Below are 18,363 nucleotides of genomic sequence, written 5' to 3' on the forward strand. Positions count from 1 at the left end.
TCTAATTTACATATGTATTCACACCCCTGAGTCAATACATGTCAGAATCAGCTTTGGCAGCAATTACATCTGTGAGTATTTGCCAGACAGCCATTTTCAAGTCTTGCCATAGATTTTCAAACTGTAACTAGGCTACTGAGGAACATTCAATGTTGTCTTGGTGAGACACTCCACTGCATATTTGGCCTTGTGTTTTAAGTTATTGTCCTGCTGAAAGGTGAATTTGTCTCCCAGTGTCTGTTGGAAATCAGACTGAACCAGGTTTTCCTCTAGAATTTTGCCTGTGCTTAGCTCTATTCCATTTATTTTTATCCTGAAAAACTATTTTAGTACTTGCCGATGACAAGCAGCATACCCATAACATGCAGCCACCACCGTGCTATGAAGAGGGTACTCAGTGATGTGTTGTGTTGGATTGGATTTGCCCCAAACATAACGCGTTCTATTCAGTACTTAAAGTTAATTTCTTTTCAGTATTACTTTAGTACCTTATTGCAAACAGGATGCATGTTTTGGAATCTTTTTTATTCTATACAGGCTTCCTTCTTTTCACTCTGGCATGTAGGTTAGTATTGTGGAGTAACTACAATGTTGTTGATCCATTCTCAGTTTTCTCCTATCACAGGCATTCAACTCTGTAACTGTTTTAAATTCACCATTTGCCTCACGGTAAAACTCTGAGCAGTTTCCTTCCTCTCCAGGAACTGGCTTAGGAAGGACACCTGTATCTTTGTAGTGATTGGGTGTATTGATACACCATCCAAAGTGTAATTAATTCACCATGCTCAAAGGGATATTCAATGTCTGCTTTTTTATATGTATTTTATATCTATCAATAGGTGCCCTTCTTTGCGAGGCATTGGAAAACCTCCCTGATCTTTGTGGTTGAATCTGTGTTTGAAATTCACTGCTCGACTGTGGGACCTTACAGATAATTCATTGTATGTGGGGGGTACAGAGATGAGGTAGTCATTCAAAAGACTTGTTAAAACCTTTTACGGCTAGGGGTTCCTCTAGCGGAACCTTTCGACAACATCCGGTGAAATTGTAGAGCGCAAAATTCAAAATAAATTATTACAAATATTTAACTTTCATAAAGTCACAAGTGCAATAACACCAAAATTCAGCTTAACTTCTTGTTAATCCAGCCACCGTGTCAGATTTCAAAAAGGCTTTACGGCGAAAGCAAACTACGCTATTATCTGAGGTCAGCACCCCATAAAACAAACACATGACAATCATATTTCAACCCACCAAGCGTGACACAAAACTCAGAAATAACGATATAATTCATGCCTTACCAATATGTCCCATAAACTACACAAATGGTCCTTTTGTTCGATTAATTCCGTCGTTATATCCCCAAAATGTCCATTTACTTGGCGCGTTTGATTCAGAAAAACCCCGGTTCCAACTTGCCCAATATGACTACACATTATTTAATAAATGACCTGTAATCTTGGTCCAAACATTTCAAACAACTTTCCTAATCCAACTTTAGGTATTTTATAAAGTAAATAATCAATCAAATATAAACTGTATTCAATAGCAGATAAAATGAAAGTGGGGCGAGCGCGAGGTCGTGTGCCCCAAACACAACAGTACACTAGACTCGACACTCAGTCTGAACAGCCATACTTCTTCATTACTCAAAAGAAAAACATCAACCAATTTTTAAAGACTGTTGACATCTAGTGGAAGCCCTAGGAACTGCAACCAGATGCCTCAGAAATCTAGATTCCCATAGAAAAGCAATTGAAAACACAGTCACCTCAACAACAAAATAATTCCTGGATGGTTTGTCCTCGGGGTTTTGCCTGCCAAATAAGGTCTGTTATACTCACAGACATAATTTTAACAGTTTATATGCATATCCTCGCTTCTGGACCTGAGTAGCAGGCAGTTTACTTTGGGCACGCTTTTCATCCGGATGTGAAAATACCGCCCCCTATCCCACACAGGTTTTAAGCACATTTTACTCCTGAACTTATTTAGGCTTGCCATAACAAAGGGGTTGAATACTTGTTGACTCAAGACAATTCAGTTTTCATTTTTAATTAATTTGTCAAATGTCTAAAAACATAATTCCACTTTGACATTATGGGATATTGCTACAAGAGGGCCACCATTGTTCCTGTTCCCAAGAAAGCTAAGGTAACTGAGCTTCCGTCATCATGAAGTGCTTTGAGAGACTAGTCAAGGACCATATCACCTCCACCCGACCTGACACTCTAGACCCACTCCAATTTGCTTACCCAAATAGGTCCACAGACGACACAATCGCAACCACACTGCACACTGCCCTAACCCATCTGGACAAGAGGAATACCTATGTAAGAATGCTGTTCATCGACTACAGCTCAGCATTAAACACCATAGTACCCTCCAAACTCGTCATCAAGCTCGAGACCCTGGTTCTCAACCCCGCCCTGTCAACTGGGTACTGAACTTCCTGACGTGCCGCCCCCAGGTGGTGAGGGTAGGTAACAACATCTCCACCCCACTGATCCTCAACACTGGGGCCCCACAAGGGTGCGTTCTGAGCCTTCTCCTGTACTCCCTGTTCACCCACGACTGCGTGACCATGCACGCCTCCAACTCAATCATCAAGTTTGCGGACGACACTAAAGTGGTAGGCTTGATTACCAACAACGACGAGGCGGCCTACAGGGAGGAGGTGAGGGCCCTCGGAGTGTGGTGTCAGGAAAATAACATCACACTCAAAGTCAACAAAACTAAGGAGATGATTGTGGACTTCAGGAAACAGTAGAGGGAGCACCCCCCTATCCACATCGATGGGACAGTAGTGGAGAGGGTAGTAAGTTTTAAGTTCCTCGGCGTACACATCACAGACAAACTGAATTGGTCCACCCACACAGACAGCATCGTGAAGAAGGCGCAGCAGCGCCTCTTCAACCTCAGGAGGCTGAAGAAATTCGGCTTGTCACCAAAAGCACTCACAAACTTCTACAGATGCACAATCGAGAGCATCCTGGCGGGCTGTATCACCGCCTGGTACGGCAACTGCTCCGCCCACAACCGTAAGGCTCTCCAGAGGGTAGTGAGGTCCGCACAACGCATCACCGGGGGCAAACTACCTGCCCTCCAGGACACCTACACCACCCGATGTTACAGGAAGGCCATACAGATCATCAAGGACAACAACCACCCGAGCCACTGCCTGTTCACCCCGCTGTCATCCAGAAGGCGAGGTCAGTACAGGTGCATCAAAGCTGGGACCGAGAGACTGAAAAACAGCTTCTATCTCAAGGCCATCAGACTGTTAAACAGCTACCACTAACATTGAGTGGCTGCTGCCAACACACGGACTCAACTCCAGCCACTTTAATAATGGGAATTGATGGAAATGGATGTAAAATATATCACTAGCCACTTTAAACAATGCTACTTAATATAATGTTTACATACCCTACATTATTCATCTCATATGTATATGTATATACTGTACTCTATATCATCTACAGCATCTTTATGTAACACATGTATCACTAGACACTTTAAACTACGCCACTTTGTTTACATACCCTACATTACTCATCTCATATGTATATACTGTACTCGATACCATCTACCGCATCTTGCCTATGCCGCTCTGTACCATCACTCATTCATATCTTTATGTACATATTCTTTATACCTTTACACTTGTGTGTATAAGGTAGTAGTTTTGGAATTGTTAGGTTAGATTACTCGTTGGTTATTACTGCATTGTCGGAACTAGAAGCACAAGCATTTCGCTACACTCGCATTAACATCTGCTAACCATGTGTATGTGACAAATTAATTTGATTTGATTTGATATTGTGTGTAGACCAGTGACAAAATCTAAATTAAATCACTTTTAAATTCAGACTGTAATGCAACAAAATTTTGAAAAAGTCAAGGGGTGTGAAATACTTTCCGAAGGCAATGTATCTCCATAACTCTGATTCTCATTTTCCTCTGTTGTAATACGATCTTAATTTCATCACCCTGTAGGATAAGTTTGAAGTAATTTTGCCTCCCGGGTGGCGCAGTGGTTAAGGGCGCTGTACTGCAGCGCCAGCTGTGCCACCAGAGACTGTGGGTTCGCGCCCAGGCTCTGTCGCAACCGACGCACAATTGGCGCACGTCGTCCGGTTTAGGGAGGGCTTGGCCGGTAGGGATATTGACTCATCCCGCACCAGCGACTCCTGTGCGCGCTAACCAAAGTTGCCAGGTGCACTGTTTCCTCCGGCACATTGGTGCAGCTGGCTTCCGGATTTGGATGCGCGCTGTGTCAAGAAGCAGTGCGGGTTGTGTATCGGAGGACGCATGACTTTCAACCTTTGTCTCTCCCGAGCCTGTACAGGAGTTGTAGCAATGAGACAAGATAGTAGCTACTAAACAATTGGATATTAAGAAATTGGGGAGAAAAAGGGGTAAAATTCAAACACAAACAAAAAAAGTTTGTAATTTCTCTTACAATTTTTTTAAATCAACCCCTAAAAATGTCCATGAATTATAATCCACATTTCCTGTTGCAAATTAAGATCCTACATCTGTAGGACATTTCAGCCAGATATAGTATTGTAACATAAATATCAAAATGAATATAAATATTTTTTTATGTGTTATGTGTTAAATGTGATTTACTTTAAGAGAGGTTTGCATACATTTTAACATCAGCCCCAGTGCAACTCAGGGGGAATTCAGACCTGAGTTACGCGCACGGAAATAGAACTGAATTCCCCTTTAATGCACTTCTCCCTAACCATTACCCTGTTTCTCTGCTAGGTTTTATGGGTGTTATGACACCTCCACTGTGGAGCTCTATTCCACCACCTCTCTGCGCGAGGAAACTATAAATAAAGTCGAGCAACCTCTAGGTTTCAAGTAGAAAAACATCTTATTTTCAGATAGAAATAATACCATTCTCCATAAGAGCTATTGATAAGAGTTAGGTAAATGAGTAATCAGTTTGCATAGGGTGATAGTAAATAAATTACAATTGTTATAGATACATTTTACCTTATGATCACTGGAGACAAATGTGAAACCAGTCATATGGCAGCAAACTGAAGCATACCTGCAGATTCCTAAATACACTGAACAAAAATATAAACGCAACGTGTAAAGATTTGTTTCATGAGTTGAAACAAAAGATCCCAGAAATGTTCCATATGTGTTTACATCCCTGTTTCCATCCACCATTGACAGCAGTGGCTGTCAATATCAAGAAGCTGATTAAACAGCATGTTTACTACACAGGTGCACCTTGTTCTGGGGACAATATAAGGCCACTCTAACATGTGCAGTTATGTCACACAACACAATGCCACAGATGTGTCAAGTTTTGAGGGTGTGTGCAATTGGCATGCTGACTGCAGGAACGTCCACCAGAGCTGTTGCCAGAGAATTGAATGTTAATTTGTCTACCATAAGCCGCTTCCAACATAATTTTAGAGAATTTGGCAGTACATCCAACCGGCCTCACAACTGCAGACTACGTGTAAACAACGCCAGCCCAGGACCTCCATTCTAGCTTCTTCACCTGTGGGATCGTCTGAGACAAGCCACCCGGACAGCTGATGAAACTTGCACAACGAAATAATTTCTACACAAACTGTCAGAAACGTCTCAGGGATGCTAATCTGCATGCTCGTCATCCTCACCGGGGTCTTGACCTTACTGCAGTGGGCAAATGCTCACCTTCCACGGCCACTGGAATGCTGGAGTAATGTGCTCTTCATAGATAAATGCCGGTTTGTGAGATGTGAGATGTGATCCTGAGGCCCATTGTTGTGCCATTCATCTGCTTCCATTAACCTCATGTTTCAGCATGATAATGCACGGCCCAATGTTGGAAGAATCTGTACACAATTCCTGGATGCCGATGTCAACCATTGAGCATGTATGAAATGCTCTGGATTGACGTGTACGACAAAGTTTTCCAGTTCCCACCAATATCCAGCAACTTTGCACAGCCATTGATGAGGATTGAGACAACATTCCACAGGCCACAATCAACACTATGTGTTGCGCTGCATGAGGCAAATGGTGGTCACACCTGATACTGAATGGTTTTCTGATCCACGCCCCTACCGTTTTTTAAGGTATCTGTGACGAACAGATGCATATCTGTATTCCCAGTCATGTGAAATAGATTAGGGCCTAATGAATGTATTTCCATTGACTGATTTCCTTATATGAACTGTAGCTCTGTAAAATCTTTGAAATTGTTGCATGTTGTGTTGATATTTTTGTTCAGTGTACCTTCGTAACCATAAAATAATCTACAAGATTAGAGAATTTTTGAATCTACCAATTGCTGCTGAAACGGAGATATGCACATGCCTATATTTTGATGGCTTTCTTACATTGATTATATTTGAGTCATTTAGCAGACGCTCTGCTGAACCCGTTCTCTCTATATACTGTATTATTGAGTCTGTTCGGGAAAATTTGAATTAAAGCTACACACTGTATTTAAAGTAATGGCTTTTGATAAATGTACTGAAAAGCCCATTAAATGAAAACTCCATGAGGAAATCTGTTGGAATGCAAGTGGGAGGGTTTTCAGAGGTTAAACAAAGGATGATAAAACAGGATGTTTTATTGTCACACACTCAGTGTGCATAAGGGAGCCACTCCTAAAGAGCTTGTTGCGCACCGGTATAAGTCTGAATACCAAAATCCTGAGAAGTGCTTCAATCAAAACCGTAGGAAAGGTGTTCATTTCCTAAATCTGAATCGGGCTCTTGATGAATAGTCCAAATAATCCAATGTGAGACAACAACATGACACCTCCACCAAGAGAGTAACATTGACTGATATTCATAAACACATCAATCCTCATGAAGTGGACAGTGGGGTCGGTTGAGCCAAAGGGGTAAATTAAGCCACCCTTGTTTCTAGGAAACCATACACAAAATGAATAATTGGATCAAATATTATACCAAAAAGAGGTAAGTTAGGTCGAAAAAAACATTTTCAACCAAGTTAAATGAATTCATTATGTTAAGAGGTTTCATGATGCTTGTATCTAAAGTAGATACTTTTAAGATTGTTCTATAAATCAGTTGGGCTCTCTATACACTTCAATATGAGGTCTTAAACCTAGCATGAAAGTGCATCCTGTGTGGGCTAATTAAGTAAGTTGAGCCAATGGCCATGGGGTAAGTTGAGCCAATGGCCATGGGGTGAGTTGAGCCAATGGCCATGGGGTAAGTTGAGCCAATGGCCATGGGGTAAGTTGAGCCAATGGCCATGGGGTGAGTTGAGCCAATGGCCATGGGGTGAGTTGAGCCAATGGCCATGGGGTAAGTTGAGCCAATGGTTGAGCCAAATGCAAGTTGAGCAAATGTTCTTCCCAGGCGTAATGCAAGGCATTATCCCTGGGATATGACGTAACTACCAGCCTGGACTATGTTCAAAGTGTTAAAAAAAGCACAAAGCGTTTGTTTGGTGTAAAGCCAGTGTTAAAATATGATTCAAATTATTAAAAGACAAAAAAGTGATTGTGATTGTGGTAATATTTCATTCAGTACAGAAATGTGTAGAAGGCTTAATTGACCTTGTCCCACGGCTAAACGTACCCTATACCCGGACAAGCCATGTTTACATGAATTCTGATTACTTCCAGGAATACACAACATCCTGAAATATAGTTGAAGTCAGAAGTTTACATACACCTTAGCCAAATACATTTAAACTTTCACAATGACTGACATTTAATCCTAGTAAAAACTATCTGTTTTAGGTCAGTTAGGATCACCACTTTATTTTAATAATGTGAAATGTCAGAATAACAGTATTGCGAATGATTTATTTAAGCTTTTATTTATTTCATCACATTCCCAGTGGGTCAGAAGTTTACATATTAGTATTTGGTAGCATTGCCTTTAAATTGTTTAACTTGGGTCAAACTTTTCAGGTAGCCTTCCACAAGCTTCCCACAATAAGTTGGGTGAATTTTGGCCCATTCCTCCTGACAGAGCTGGTGTAACTGAGTCAGGTTTGTATGCCTCCTTGCTTATACACGCTTTTTCACACATTTTCTATTGGATTGAGGTCAGGGCTTTGTGATGACCACTCCAGCTTTAACTTCCTGACTGATGTCTTGAGATGTTGCTTCAATATATCCACAAAATTGTCCTGCCTCATGATGCCATCTATTTTGTGAAGTGCACCAGTCCCTCCTGCAGCAAAGCACCCCCACAACATGATGCTGCCACCCCCGTGCTTCACGGTTGTGATGGTGTTCTTCAACTTGCAAGCCTCCCCCTTTTCCCTCCAAACATAACAATGATAATTATGGCCAAACAGTTCAATTTTTGTTTCATCAGACCAGAGGACATTTCTCCAAAAAGTACAATCTTTGTCCCCATGTGCAGTTGCAAACCTTAGTCTGGCTTTTTATGGCGGTTTTGGAGCAGTGGCTTCTTCCTTGATGAGCGGCCTTTCAGGTTATGTCGATATTGGACTTGTTTTCCTGTGGATATAGATACTTTTGTACCTGTTTCCTCCAGCATCTTCACAAGGTCCTTTGCTGTTGTTCTGGGATTGATTTGCACTTTTCGCACCAAAGTACGTTCATCTCTAGGAGACAGAACGCGTCTCCTTCCTGAGCGGTATGACGGCTGCGTGGTCCCATGGTGTTTATACTTGCTTACTATTGTTTGTACAGATGAACATGATACCTTCAGGCATTTGGAAATTGCTCCCAAGGATGAACCAGACTTGTGGAGGTCTACAATTATTTTTCTGAGGTCTTGGCTGGTTTCTTTTGATTTTCCCATGATGTCAAGCAAAGAGGCACTGAGTTTGAAGGTAGGCCTTGAAATACATCCACAGGTACACCTCCAATTGACTCAAATCATGTAAATTAGCCTATCAGAAGCTTCTAAACCATTCCATAATTTGTTTGTTTAAAGCTGTTTAAAGGCACAGTCAACTTAGTGTATGTAAACTTCTGACCCACTGGAACAGTGAATTATAAGTGAAATCATCTGTCTGTACACAATTGTTGGACAAAGGACTTGCATCATGCACAAAGTATATGTCCTAACCAACTTGCCAAAACTATAGTTCGTTAACAAGAAATTTGTGGAGTGGTTGAAAAACGAGTTTTAATGACTCCAACCTAAGTGTATGTAAACTTCCGACTCTATATGTAGATATCTTTGTTAGAAAGAGTACTATATTTCCCTTGATGGAGTTATGCCGAATGTAAAAATGTGCTCACCTTCCCCCACTCTCCCCTATATAGCCTCCCACTAACTGCTTTCAATGCATTGAACTGTGACCACGAGTCCTGTGTTAGGATAGGAAGCTGGGGTGAAGGAGCTAAATGCTATTCCATAAAGCCTGCCAGTCACGCATTGAGTTGGCTAACTTGATGGATGTGGAGTCACAGAGCATGTTGATTAATTAATCAAATAAACAGCCATTTGTCTGCCCTAGTCTATCCACCTGATCCCCCTCCACAGGCAGATGAGGAGGGCGTTCTGAACACCTGGGCAAATCCAATTTACAGATTCAGTAAAACTAGTCAATCAATCCACCGGGATGGTAAAATACGTCTTTGGCCCTGACGCGTAGGACCCACGGTCCTTTTTATAGTTCCCAATAACTCACCTGAGTGACTGGATGTTGATTTATTATACATAGAGAGAGAGAGAGAGTGTGAGATCAGATGGGCCTATCGTAGTCACCCTATTGTGGTGACACTAAGGACGGAGTGGGGACGTGAGGTGGAGTGGGGGCAGTCGATGGGGTATATAACCTATTGGGGGACAGAGCAGAGAGAAGACCACTCTCTCCAGACCTCAGGAGGACCCATCACCCACCCAGAAAATCCAGACACAACTGGCCCGTGGAGATGATGTGTAACCTGCTCCTATCATGGACCTTCCTGCTGGTAGCCTCTGGCTCGCTATTGGCCCATCCCATCACAGACTCTGCAGAGATGCCCTACCTGGGTCCTGGTGAGTACCAGATTCTCCACCCTTATAAACATACTCCTCAACAGGCCAAGCTGCTGGGAAAGGCTGTTGTACTATGAGGTTATTAGGCAGAGTAGTTCAATAGTCACATATGTAATTAAGGCCTGTGTGAGTCTTAATTAAACTTCAATCTTGAGGATTACAAACAAGTTGTAATCAGTGACCTTCTGTTATGGTATAATTGCTTTGAGACCTGGTTGATTGTGTCTGAGAACTGTAGCAGTGTTCATATCGAATGTGCAATATGATGTTTGCTTATGGTGGCAATGTTCCATTCACTTTTAATGCCATCAATGCCATCGCTGCTTCTTAGTTATTAGTCATTAATCATCATGGTTGGACTAACATAAACACAACTGTACCCTTATCATCGATTATTCAGTGGAGAGTGAAGAGCCAGAGTGTATATCTAGACTAGATTGCTGCGTGTTGACTGTGTATTCACTGTGTGTTAACTGTAAGCTGACTGTGTGTTGACTGTGTTTTCCTCTGTGCTCAGTATCTCTGGAGGATGGTGGTGCAGGTAGTCCAGACGAGCTGTCTTTCTCTGAGCAGACATACCTGCCCCAGTCTGGCCCTGGACTCAGATACTCATCCTTACTGTCTGGAGAGCTGAGCAGAGATGGTGAGATCACACAAACTAGTTGGACTCCTGCCTCAACAGTTACATCATAAATGTATAGACTGTGATGCTTCAATTCAAGAGAAATATTACAACACATAATCTCTCTCACCCTTCGTCTCCCTCAGGTCTCAGTGCAGCTGGACTACTACCAAGACAGATGAAGACAGATGTGAGTTTTTAAACTAATAGAAGATAAGACGCATATATTGAGAAACTATCATGTTTTGTTTTGGGAACACCTGTTTCATGACTCATGAAGTACTACAGCTGTAATTCTTCTCTGTTTCAGGTGTTGCTGGAGAAACAGAGTCACCTAAGTCCCGTCAGTCGCTTCTTTGGCATCAGGAAGCCATTCAGAAAGAGAGGAGGCAACTCAGAGTGTTTCTGGAAGTACTGTGTCTAACACAGTCAACTGTCCTTAGAGAAATGCATTCCCACCGTACACTATGACAAAGCGATGGGGCTTGTACTGAGACACAACCCCTCTATTGCACACGAAAAAGCATACACATACGCACATTTGTAGATTCACACACACACACACACACACACACACACACACACACACACACACACACACACACACACACACACACACACACACACACACACACACACACACACACACACACACACACACACACACACACACACACACACACACACACACACACACACACACACAGGAACACATGAATGCACACATGAAGGCACACATACACGGATGCTGCACACAGACAGTGATGGACTGAATCGATATCCCACAGGTTGATATATTCTACAGTAGGGTTGAGGACGGTTTAGTTTTGATGCTGTTCTCTATATTTCCCTGTCATGCCTGTATGTTTAAAATAGAACCGTTTGATGTTGCAACATGACCAGGATGAAGAACTAAATGGCTGTATATTAAACAGAAATAAAATCATCTATTTGGAAAAGCTTTTGGTTGGATGCCTGGTCCCCGAAAAAATGCCTGTTTTTAAAAGAGATTTGAATTGTTTTTCAACATTCAATGATTCATTGAACTACCAAATGCAATTACGCACCGTCTCATGTGACAAAATAATCATTGAAAAGAGATGTAAGAAGAACATGATATAATATCTACATTAGTCTTTATTTCAATCATAAGTGTATGTGGTTCAGTTTAGAAGACATGCAAATAAGTCCTACTGTTTACTGTAGTTCTGAGAAGCAGATATGTAGAATATCAGATGAATTAGTAAATGATACGGAGGTATAATCTCATTGTGTTGCAAGGCAGTCCATCGACCCCGGAAACAGTCCATTCACTCCATTGGAAAAGCAGATATAAACTACTGGAACCAAGACTAAAAAATAACTGATGTTGACACATAACTAACAAAATTACAGGTAACGAAAATGTATGCTTAATCCAGTATGAACTCATGTATATCATTTATTATACAATACACAAAGTTCACCAATTCTACAGCCCAAAGGCAGAGTCATGTCTTAAGTGTAAAATGAACAATGACTCAATAATTCATGCCTTCTGGGATTGCTTTAAAGTCCATAAGTTATGGGCGGAGCTAGAAAGTGGAAAGTTGTCTGTCGGGAGTTTTACAATGTAAATGTACTTTGAATCCGTCTATCTGCATATTTCAAGACATGGCATATGACGGTGCGGTGAGATACCCAATAAGTTGGACCATACTTTTCTCGTCAATCATTTTGAAGAAAAAAAAAACATTTACTCAAGAACTGGGAATCAAATGATCTTTCATCGTTAAGACAGTGGAAAAATCAAATGCATTAATATTTAAATATTGAAAATGTGTGGGCGATAGAGAAAAACAGAACAGCACCATTTGAGGCCATACGGCATAGAGTCTTACAAGCACTGGAGATAGATGCAGAGGGAACATGTGGGTCTGGGCGGGTGTGATGTTGTTGACGTTTGTGTGCGTCTGTCTGTTGTCCTTTGTCTGTATATGTTGATATATATTTTTTAAAGGGAAACAAATAAAAAGTAGGTTGAGACTTTGTTGTAGACTTTCTGGACAACGGAAAGGTAAAGAGGTGGAGGGAAGAATGGAGGGAGAGAAGGAGAAAGAGACATTCTAAGAGAGAGAGAGATCGTGAGCAGGAGAGAATATGAGAGAGAAACAGAGAAACAGAGACAGAGAGAGAGAGAGAGAGTCATTAACAGTAATTAAAATCAAGATCCTCTTTAACATGCATGGTGGTTGGACCACTTACAAGTACACATTACATAATACAAGTACAGCATTAATATTATTTGTTGTTATGTTTGTCTTTCTGACCTGCTGCTAGAGAAAGGCTTTTTGTATATAGAGACAACCAGCCTTGGGAGATCTCTCTTCTGCAACGCTTTGTGCCATGCGTCATCCTCACTGGTTGTCTCCAGCATGGTCCCCACTTCACCTGCTGGCACCAGAGAGCTCACTGACTGGAGGGGGGAGTATGGAGGGAGTTAAAAGAGAAGGGGGGAGTATGGGAGGGACTTAAGAGAGGAGGGGGGAGTATGGGAGGGAGTTAAGAGAGGGGGGGAGTATGGGAGGGAGTTAAGAGAGGGGGGGAGTATGGGAGGGAGTTAAGAGAGGGGGGGAGTATGTGGGGGAGTTAAGAGAGGGGGGGAGTATGGGAGGGGGTTAAGAGAGGGGTGGGAGTATGGGAGGGAGTTAAGAGAGGAGGGGGGGAGTATGGGAGGGAGTTAAGAGAGGAGGGGGGAGTATGGAGGGAGTTAAGAGAGGGGGGGAGTATGGGAGGGGGTTAAGAGAGGGGGGGGAGTATGGGAGGGAGTTAAGAGAGGAGGGGGGAGTATGGGAGGGAGTTAAGAGGGGAGGGGGGAGTATGGGAGGGGGTTAAGAGAGGGGGGGAGTATGGGAGGGGGTTAAGAGAGGGGGGGAGTATGGGAGGGGGTTAAGAGAGGAGGGGGGAGTATGGAGGGGGTTAAGAGAGGAGGGGGGAGTATGGAGGGGGTTAAGAGAGGAGGGGGGAGTATGGAGGGGGTTAAGAGAGGAGGGGGGAGTATGGAGGGGGTTAAGAGAGGAGGGGGAGTATGGAGGGAGTTAAGAGAGGGAGGGGAGTATGGGAGGGAGTTAAGAGAGGGGGGGGAGTATGGGAGGGAGTTAAGAGAGGGGGGGGGGAGTATGGGAGGGAGTTAAGAGAGGGGGGGAGTATGGGAGGGAGTTAAGAGAGGGGGGGAGTATGGGAGGGAGTTAAGAGAGGGGGGGAGTATGGGGGGGGTTAAGAGAGGGGGGGGGGTTTGGGAGGGAGTTAAGAGAGGAGGGGAGTATGGGAGGGAGTTAAGAGAGGGGGGGGAGTATGGGAGGGGGTTAAGAGAGGGGGAGTATGGGAGGGGGTTAAGAGAGGAGGGGGGAGTATGGGAGGGAGTTAAGAGAGGAGGGGGGAGTATGGGAGGGAGTTAAGAGAGGGGGGGAGTATGGGAGGGGGTTAAGAGAGGAGGGGGGAGGAGTATGGAGGGAGTTAAGAGAGGGGGGGAGTATGGGAGGGAGTTAAGAGAGGAGGGGGGAGTATGGGAGGGAGTTAAGAGAGGGGGGGGAGTATGGGAGGGAGTTAAGAGAGGGGGGGGGAGTATGGGAGGGAGTTAAGAGAGGGGGGGAGTATGGGAGGGAGTTAAGAGAGGAGGGGGGAGTATGGGAGGGAGTTAAGAGAGGAGGGGGGAGTATGGGAGGGAGTTAAGAGAGGGGGGGGGGGAGTATGGGAGGGGGTTAAGAGAGGAGGGGGGAGTATGGGAGGGAGTTAAGAGAGGGGGGGGTATGGGAGGGAGTTAAGAGAGGGGGGGGGAGTATGGGAGGGAGTTAAGAGGGGAGGGGGGAGTATGGGAGGGAGTTAAGAGGGGAGGGGGGAGTATGGGAGGGAGTTAAGAGGGGAGGGGGGAGTATGGGAGGGAGTTAAGAGGGGAGGGGGGAGTATGGGAGTGAGTAAAGAGGGGAGGGGGAGTATGAGAGGGAGGTAAAGAGGGAGGGGGGAGTATGAGAGGGAGTTAAGAGGGGAGGGGGGAGTATGGGAGGGAGTTAAGAGGGGAGGGGGGAGTATGGAGGGAGTTAAGAGAGGAGGGGGGAGTATGGAGGGAGTTAAGAGGGGAGGGGGGAGTATGAGAGGGAGTAAAGAGGGGAGGGGGGAGTATGAGAGGGAGTAAAGAGGGGAGGGGGAGTATGAGAGGGAGTTAAGAGGGGAGGGGGGAGTATGGAGGGAGTTAAGAGAGGAGGGGGGAGTATGGAGGGAGTTAAGAGGGGAGGGGTGAGTATGGGAGTGAGTAAAGAGGGGAGGGGGGAGTATAAGAGGGAGTAAAGAGGGGAGGGGGGAGTATGAGAGGGAGTTAAGAGGGGAGGGGGGAGTATGGGAGGGAGTTAAGAGGGGAGGGGGGAGTATGGAGGGAGTTAAGAGAGGAGGGGGAGTATGGAGGGAGTTAAGAGGGGAGGGGGAGTATGAGAGGGAGTAAAGAGGGGAGGGGGGAGTATGAGAGGGAGTTAAGAGGGGAGGGGGGAGTATGAGAGGGAGTTAAGAGGGGAGGGGGGAGTATGAGAGGGAGTAAAGAGGGGAGGGGGAGTATGAGAGGGAGTTAAGAGAGGAGGGGAGTATGGGAGAGAGTTAAGAGGGAGGGGGGAGTATGGGAGGGAGTTAAGAGGGGAGGGGGGAGTATGAGAGGGAGTAAAGAGGGGAGGGGGGAGTATGAGAGGGAGTTAAGAGGGGAGGGGGGAGTATGAGAGGGAGTTAAGAGGGGAGGGGGGAGTATGAGAGGGAGTTAAGAGGGATGGGGGAGTATGAGAGGGAGTAAAGAGGGGAGGGGGGAGTATGAGAGGGAGTAAAGAGGGGAGGGGGGAGTATGAGAGGGAGTAAAGAGGGGAGGGGGGAGTATGAGAGGGAGTAAAGAGGGGAGGGGGAGTATGAGAGGGAGTAAAGAGGGGAGGGGGGAGTATGAGAGGGAGTTAAGAGGGGGAGTATGAGAGGGAGTAAAGAGGGGAGGGGGGAGTATGAGAGGGAGTTAAGAGAGGGGGGGGGGAGTATGAGAGGGAGTTAAGAGGGGGGAGGGGGGAGTATGAGAGGGAGTTAAGAGGGGAGGGGGGAGTATGAGAGGGAGTAAAGAGGGGAGGGGGAGTATGAGAGGGAGTAAAGAGGGGAGGGGGGAGTATGAGAGGGAGTTAAGAGGGGAGGGGGGAGTATGAGAGGGAGTTAAGAGAGGAGGGGGAGTATGAGAGGGAGTTAAGAGGGGAGGGGGGAGTATGAGAGGGAGTAAAGAGGGGAGGGGGAGTATGAGAGGGAGTTAAGAGAGGGGGGGGGGAGTATGAGAGGGAGTTAAGAGAGAGGGGGGGGAGTATGGGAGGGAGTTAAGAGAGGAGGGGGAGTATGAGAGGGAGTTAAGAGAGGGGGGGAGTATGAGAGGGAGTTAAGAGAGAGGGGGGGGGAGTATGAGAGGGAGTTAAGAGAGGAGGGGGAGTATGAGAGGGAGTTAAGAGAGGGGAGGGGGGAGTATGAGAGGGAGTTAAGAGGGGAGGGGGGAGTATGAGAGGGAGTAAAGAGGGGAGGGGGGAGTATGAGAGGGAGTAAAGAGGGGAGGGGGGAGTATGAGAGGGAGTTAAGAGGGGAGGGGGGAGTATGAGAGGGAGTTAAGAGAGGAGGGGGAGTATGAGAGGGAGTTAAGAGGGGAGGGGGGAGTATGAGAGGGAGTTAAGAGAGGGGGGGAGTATGAGAGGGAGTTAAGAGAGAGGGGGGGAGTATGGGAGGGAGTTAAGAGAGGAGGGGGAGTATGAGAGGGAGTTAAGAGAGAGGGGGGGGAGTATGAGAGGGAGTTAAGAGGGGAGGGGGGAGTATGGGAGGGAGTTAAGAGAGGGGGGGGAGTATGGGAGAGAGTTAAGTGAGGGGGGGGAGTATGAGAGGGAGTTAAGAGAGGGGGGGAGTATGAGAGGGAGTTAAGAGAGGGGGGGGAGTATGGGAGGGAGTTAAGAGAGGGGGGGGAGTATGGGAGGGAGTTAAGAGAGGGGGGGGAGTATGAGAGGGAGTTAAGAGAGGGGGGGGAGTATGGGAGGGAGTTAAGAGAGGGGGGGGGTATGAGAGGGAGTTAAGAGAGGGGGGGGGAGTATGAGAGGGAGAGGAAGTTTTTTTTGCCTATGTAACATCGTTACACAAGCTACAGCCAATAATCCATTTAATTAAGCAGTTCTAATAGACTAACCACTGTGTTCCATGACATATGCCAGAAACCTTGTTTAATGTCATCCTTGTCCATAAACAAGATTTGAGTCAGGATAAGTTCAGTCTTTGAATCGGTCTGCAACGGCTTGCCATCACATATCCAGAGGGACAGCACAACAGTCAGCATTTCCAGCTTCATCATCTCTTCTTCGATATAAAGAGGAGCATCTCAAATGATCAGAGTCCTCATCACAAAGTTTAGGTAAAATAGACATGCCCCATAGGCCTACTAGCATAAATAATATCAAGGCAGTAAGTACAATGTAAACTTGTCCTTTCTAATACATTCAGTAGATAGAAAAACCCAATATTGTCCTACCTGAGTCACCTGTGTGTTGTTGATTATCCTGAGTTCTTGCTGATTGCAGTAGTGATCAGCAAGTAACTTCTACTGAAGTTAAGTGAAGCCTTGGTACCCCAACATTTGTTTTATAGTCTCCCCTGACCAATCCCTGAGACTCCCTGGCCATCCCTAGGCAGGTGACCTCTCAGCCCCTCACTGCCATTCTGACGTGACGCCGTACCTGCCACATTCTCAATGAATCTCCAGTAGACAACAGTCTATTCTCCTTCTCCGTTCTGGACTGAAGAACTGCAGTCATCAGTGGGGACATTGACTGTATTACTCCAGTGACTCAGAACTATAGTAAGTGGGACCTCTGTGGATTAGTTCGTCCACAGTTTTGACCCCCCCTGGCACTAGCTTGACTGCCTGACGGGCTAGTTTGGGACAGGCCAAGGTCACACAGAAAAATCGGCTGAGTAAGATAGTCAGGTTTTGAGGGGAAATCATTGGGGCAGCAATAGCAAGAGCTGTCATCTCTCTATCTAGTTAGAGCCCCCAGAAAGAAAACAAAATTGCATTTGACTCTTCCCACCTCCCCCACCTTGAATTCTAGCCCCTAGCTTCCAACTGGCCGCAAGTAGAGACAACGAAAAACCAGAAATTGCTTTATTCCGAATGCAATAATGCAACTAAATCAGATGTTGGACTAATCGCACATTAACCTGTACAAGTAGTATAATCAACATTTGTATGAAATTGTACTCATCCAGCCTAATGACATGTAATCAATCCTTTGCTATTCTGTTGTTTTTACATATGTATTTTTCATCTGTATGTATTGTGATTAGTGAATAACGAATTGCCTCAATGAGGACATTAAAGTTTTCTGAATTTGAATCTGAATTTACTGCCTGGACAGTATCTGAGGTAAGATTGCCTTATCAACTGCGATTTGAGGTAAAATACCATATGCGTTTTTATTGCCACATTCTAGTCTACTGAATAGGATGATACTCTTTATGGCTGTGAAGTGAGTATCAGATAGACAGAATGACATTATTCATGATATTACCCATATAACAGTGCATGTCAAATCTGAATTTACAGCACTAACATGATGCAGTGTTAATATATTGCAGAACAATTAGTAGGCATGTAAATAAGTTGGCAGTGGGTTACTACAACAAAATGTGGCTACAGTACAGGCAGTGGACGATACTGTAGAGGGAAAAGGAGACAAAATCAAATGTTGTTTGTTTTCT

At 44.9% G+C, this 18,363-nt stretch overlaps 1 protein-coding gene across 1 annotated transcript; it reads left to right on the forward strand.

The window, feature by feature from the left end:
* Positions 1-9,862: 9,862 nt before the first annotated feature.
* Positions 9,863-11,014, forward strand: LOC109869019 (urotensin-2-like). Its single transcript, XM_020458830.1, has 4 exons — positions 9,863-9,968; positions 10,486-10,611; positions 10,737-10,780; positions 10,901-11,014. The coding sequence occupies exons 1-4, from the start codon at positions 9,863-9,865 to the stop codon at positions 11,012-11,014; spliced, it is 390 nt and encodes a 129-aa protein (XP_020314419.1).
* Positions 11,015-18,363: the final 7,349 nt, after the last annotated feature.

Source organism: Oncorhynchus kisutch, linkage group LG24, assembly GCF_002021735.2.
Source record: "Oncorhynchus kisutch isolate 150728-3 linkage group LG24, Okis_V2, whole genome shotgun sequence".
In the NCBI taxonomy this organism is placed as follows: domain Eukaryota; kingdom Metazoa; phylum Chordata; class Actinopteri; order Salmoniformes; family Salmonidae; genus Oncorhynchus; species Oncorhynchus kisutch.